The following is a 6,000-nucleotide window of genomic DNA, read 5'->3' on the forward strand; positions in this document are numbered from 1 at the left end:
CTGAATATAGGTGAGATACCCTTGACATTGGGGGGGGGGATGCGGAAAATAAATTTGACACAACAATTCATCAGTCTTGTTATACGCTCTGCTAGTTCCTCCGAAAGTAAAAAAGAAAAGCAAAAGCGATCCAACTATAATCGAAAGAAGAAAGATAAGGGAGGAGACAAGGAGTTGGTGAAAGGTAGAAGGAGCTAGGACTGGCGGAATGGAGTAAGGGTCAATACAGCGACGGGAAATTTGGGACATTTGTGGTTTCCAGGAAAGGTTTTCGTCGAAGGTAACATCGAGGTTTTTAACAGTGGAGCAGAAGGAGATAAGCTGGTTGTTCATGTTGTTTTTATGTGCCTATTCGTTTATGGAATGCATATCTTCCTGAATTATGGGAATAGCCAAATGGAGTTGTACATACGTAATCGGTAGTAAAACTGGAGGGATAGTTTTAAAAATTTATTCAGGTTACTGTTAGGTCCTTTAGCCTTAATTTGAGAGTGAGTTAACATTAGCTGAGGTTAGATAAGAAAAGAAGAAATTTGTATAATTGTAGGGTGGCCTAATTAGTAATTTTACTGATTTAGGGTTGGATGAGGAAGAGTGTATGTAGGATGTACCTTTAGAACAGATTAGCTTATTTTTACAATAAAATGTTTACATTACTGACATTTAAAAACCCATTTTTATTTATGTCCTGTATATTTTTCATCTGTGTTCATTTCGGTTGTTGTACAGACTTGCTACATCTTTCTACTTTATAAATTTTCCCTTTTTTTAGACATTTCTCGACCAATAATATGAAACTATACTCTATTTTATAGAGCAGATTAACTCTACCACGAAATAATGTTTATAGTTTTGAGAAAGAAACCGGTAAGGCTTCAAAACTGCAATTGACTGAAATTAGGCATGGGACTTTAGGCTTGATTATTTATGTATTCACGTGTTTTTTCTAAGCCTCGTACACTTTTTCAACCGTATTTTATTTTACATATTTGAAAATATATGGAGGATTTTACATATAATATTTTAACTTATTTACCTATTTTGTTCCACATTGGATAAAATGATTGAAAATTTAAAAAAAATGAGAGAAAAACCGTAAGGTCTTCATAGAACTAAAACTTTTACGACGTAACAATAAAATTTGAGAAAAAGGAAACGGGAAAATCTTTTGTCTCTAATATTATATGATCTGACCCTCGCACATTTTTACCACGTATACAGCGATAACACTGCACTTTATGTGAATATGAATTATTTTGATTAAACCAGAATTCAACTTTATATTTATACATAATTATTTAAATTTTTCCTGTATAATTTTTAAACAAATTTTCCCAATCAACGAACTTGGTAATTTATCCAGGCTTTGAAGATGACCCGAATAAAAGTAGATCGGTAATACAATGAAAAAGGCGTTTTTCTGAAATATACCATCCTGTCCGCTCCTCACTACTTTAACCACTTATTTTTCAATATTTTCAATTTCATAGATTGCCATTAAAAATATTTTATGGCTACGCAAGATTCCGTTAACACATTTCCAAGTTTGTAGCTGTAAGACTCTCCATAACTGTTTAAAATTCGCATCTATTGGACCACAATTTTACACCGTTCCATTCGAAAGAACATTGAACTCTCATTTGTGAAAATTCTTGAGAAGAAGATTCAGATTGTTCATTCCTAGGAAGAATACTCGAAAATTTCCAAGATACACTTTTCCTGCATTAATATTTGTAGTCCAATGATTGGCTAACATTGTGAAACTCTGTTAGTGTTAGTTTAAATCTGATAGACCGCCTGCAGCAATCATCAAGTATTTACGATTAATTTTAATTCATATAATTACTCACGGCGACCCTGGATTCCTTGAGGTCGAGCCTGAGGGCGAGCGCCTCCCTCATGAAGACGTCGGGGTAGTGGCTGGCCAAAAAAGCCCGCTCGAGTTCCTCTAACTGCCACGAGTTAAAGTTGGTTCTTGACCGCCTTCTTTTACTCGACAAATCTTCTTGGCTTCCGGAGAGTTCAACATCTGTAAATTACAAATCACAATTACCAAATAGTCCGGATATAAATTATTTTCATGGATAGGTATAAGAATCGTTTTGCAGGATATCATCTATTGCTTTTTCGATACTATTACTGGCAGGAAACTACTTACATGCTAATGTATAACAATGTAAACTACTCAAACATGAATCGGGATATTTGTAATTTATTTTTATTCTATTAATTGTACTTAAATTAACCGATATATTCTTGTTACTTAGATTAAACAAAATAGAAAATACAAACCAAACACAAACAAATGTTAATCCTCATTTTTAATAACGGGTTTACTTAAGAATAGTAAACATAAAGATACTCATTTTGTAAACAAACACCTTTTCTCGTCTTTTGTCCATTTTAATCCAGTTGTATTCTCTTAAACCATGGAATAACATCATTTTGAACCAGAAGTTCGCAATATTGTGAGAATAAGTCATCGAGGTCTTCGGCAATTGGATATCGCAGAGGGTAGTTAGTGTTTCTCAGAGCGTGGTCTCCCGGTATTTAGCCTGATTCCGAGAGACTGAAAATGCCAATACGAGGCCGGGTAGTGGATCAGGAAGACAGAAATATTGTCATTGATGCAAGCGGAACCCTTTCCATAATGCCCGTCAGATCCTTAACGAAGTACAAGATCAGTTAGCAAGGCCTTTATGTACACAAACGGTTGGTCGCCTCACATCGTATGCCCCTTTGAGACTACCTGCAGAATCAACCCGATACCCGCAACTCAGGAGAATATGTTGAAGAAGAGACCTCCAATTGGAATGCTGTTATGTTTACCGGTGAGTCGCGTTTCTGTCTGTACAGTCATGGCAGGAGCCGAACAGTCTACCGAGAAAAGGGGATACCGTAGTTAATGCTCCTTCAGTGAAGTTTGGAGGAGGCGGTGTAATGGTCAGGGCCGAGATTTACAATGGAGAACGAACTGGACTCCATATTGTTGAAAGCAACTCCCCAGCAGCCCGTTATGTCCAAAAAATTATCGAGGAATACTTTCCTGAAACCAGGAACCAAGGAAACCATTGGTATGGATTTTCGATTTCTGGATGACAATGCCAGCCTCATAGAGGCAGAGTTGTTCATCAATGTTTAGAAAACCTGGCAATTTCCAACTGCCCCTTCTTTCCCCATTGTCTCCAGACTTCAATTCTATTGAACAAATGTGAGATGGGTTGTAGAGAAGGCATTTCGATCACCTTCCGCAGCCAGTTGATATGGAACAACTGAGTACAGTGTTGCAACATCTATGGAGTGAAATTCCTTATGAAATAAGTGACAACCTTATTAACAGTATGCCTAACAGCTGCACAGAGGACTTACGTCTTAAAGGAGGAAAACGTACACGTATAAGAGCCCGTCTGGGGGGAATCGAGGGAAAACAAAGCATTCTAATGTAGAACGTGTTTGGCTAAATAGGTCTGAAAATGGAGAAAAACGCACACTCTGAATCATACAGTGGATGTCGCCAGTCATTCCTCGATGTTATAATCAAAGTTATTATGCAGTAATGACCAAGTAATTAAGTAATTATTGTTTTCAATGGAAATAGAAAATTAATATTAAAATAATTCACTGCAATAAGATATGCTTTTGGGGTTTGGGGCCAGTCCGTTCACAGCCAACAAAAAGTCAGATTGATTCAATTTGTCTCGCTTCGGTCCGGATCAGGGCATTTGAATGCGATTTTCTCCCCGTATCGGGGCGTTAATTATAAAGAAATAAATATTGACTCAACTAATGGGCCCGGCATAAATGGCATTCGATGGTAATCGGTGCACGCGCCCGGGTTCCCACGTGGCCGGGAGCGGCCTATCACGCCCACAGCCCATTCGACACGGGAACCGAAAAGGGCAGCTGCCCTTGCCAGACTTGTCAAATATTGGATTTTCAAAGAGCAAGTATTAATGGACTTTACTGAGGTAAATTAATTGATTTTTAGGTACGACGTTCTAAAATAAAGACCTTCAAGAATAGCAGAAAGTGAAGTTGTATTTGAAATAAAATATATATTTTGGGGGCGTCGATGGCCACATACACACACACATAAAAATGGGCTTTTTGTTTCAAAAACTCCGGCACACGACGAGGGATCATATATCCTCGTAGTTGAAATGCCGTTATAAAAAAAAATATTTTTGTTTTCCTGAAGTTTACTGTAGAATAATAGTAGGATATAATTTTGCCACCATAAATAAAACTTTATTCATTCATTCCGGAAGAAAAGCGGACGAGTCGGATAAGGTATGATTAAAAAAAATGAGGCAGCGTCGCCAGAAAAGCTCTTAACTATCAAGTGCACCGTCGATAGGTGCTCATCGGCCGATCTGACCTGTAGAAAGTCATCCTCACCGGATTTAGGATGGGCCATGGGAGGTTGACACATGGACACTTACTTTCGGGTTAAAGCTTGAGTAAAGGTCAATTATGAGGAGAAAGATTGTTCAATGTGTTCCGGATAATTGAAAGGTGGAATTTATTGGTTCCATATAGGCGCTCTCTGTGTATGAGTGGCACCCTATAAGAGCAGTGCTGGGACTATCTGGGGGCACCCTATAAGAGCATTGCTGGGACTCTCTGGGCCCCGTGCTTAGATTCTTAGAGGAGATGTACTCTAAATTATGTTATTTATATAAAATGTGAAAAAGGGGCGTAGGTGGCCACAACGGTTTAGGCGTTGACACGGCGCTCATCACTGAGGTAAGGGACCCAGGTTCGAATCCTTACAAATGTTTTTTGTTTTTTCAAACATACCGGCTCCTTGAGGGTGGATAGACCTCTGCTGTAGCGAACCTTCGTTAAAAAAAAGTGTCTGTGGTGAAAAGAGAGATGGAGAAATATAGAGTACTCCTCTACCCTGAGTGAATGTTAAGAAAATAATAGTGAGTGAATGGGTTTGGATTTAGGAACGGATTGCGTTGGGGCTGAAAAGACGTACATACCGATCCTGCTGCTGATACTTCAGCTGCACAACCTCGGTAGCTGTAGGATAAGAAAGACCGTGGTCTCACCCCGGATTACCAATACATGGGGTGGGTCATTGCCGAGGCCTACCGGTGTTTTATTGTAAATTATAGAAACTGAAATTGTCTGTGGACTGCGAGAAGTGATAGGCTGTACTCACATGTATCTTGTTTTTACGCGCGTGCTCCGATTTGAGGTTATATAGAACAGTAATCATTCATTCATTCCCTCTCTTTCTCTTTATCTCTCTTTATCTCTCTCTCTCTCTCTCTGTCTCTCTCTCTCTCTCTCTCTCACTCTCTCTCTCTCTCTCTCTCTCCATCTCCCCCTCTCCCTCGCTATCTATTTATTTATGTATCTATCAGTATATCTCTATATGTGTATATAACCTTTCTATCTTTCTTCATATCTCAATTTATATGTGTCTATCAATCTAGTTTTCAGACTTTTTATTCACTTTAACGTCTTACATGTATCTATTTCAGCATTTTTTAAATATAGTTCTTGGTTTTTCTATTGCTTTAGAAATTATGAAATAGGTGCCTAATACTATTTATTACACGATAGATTTTTCAGAATAGGATTGAATAATAGATTAGCATAAAAATATAAGGTTATTTTTCGTTACGGTGTAAAGACGTTCAAATTATTATTTATATATTCAACGTACTTTATACTTCAGTGTTGTACGTGCTGTTTCTGTTGTTTTGAAACATAAATCCAATTGTATTTCGTGTTCAAATGAAAACACATATGTATGTCGTAAACAATGATGTTTTTTACGTTAGAATAAAATGAGAGAGATTTATCGTTTCAAAATTTCTATTTACATAATAAGTAATTGACTTTCTAGGATGATTAAACTAAACATTAAAATACAAAACACTAGAAGCTCATTGAATATTATTAGTTTTTTGTAAGCTTTTTAAGCCGTGGCCGTAATTGTCCACTGGTAAAGCCTACATCCTCCTTTTTTTTGTATGCCTCCCC

At 37.5% G+C, this 6,000-nt stretch overlaps 1 protein-coding gene across 3 annotated transcripts in view; it reads right to left on the minus strand.

The window, feature by feature from the left end:
- LOC106673956 (homeobox protein unc-4-like) overlaps positions 1–6,000 on the minus strand; it is a 94,239-nt gene that overhangs the window by 19,939 nt on the left and 68,300 nt on the right. For all 3 annotated transcript variants that reach the window (XM_014406361.2, XM_014406360.2, XM_014406362.2), the window contains one exon: positions 1,851–2,029. In XM_014406361.2, the coding sequence (XP_014261847.1) occupies positions 1,851–2,029 (179 nt within the window). The remainder of the gene's footprint in view (positions 1–1,850; positions 2,030–6,000) is intronic.

This window comes from Cimex lectularius, unplaced genomic scaffold (assembly GCF_000648675.2).
Source record: "Cimex lectularius strain Harlan isolate CLEC.00 unplaced genomic scaffold, Clec_2.1 scaffold6, whole genome shotgun sequence".
Taxonomy (NCBI): domain Eukaryota; kingdom Metazoa; phylum Arthropoda; class Insecta; order Hemiptera; family Cimicidae; genus Cimex; species Cimex lectularius.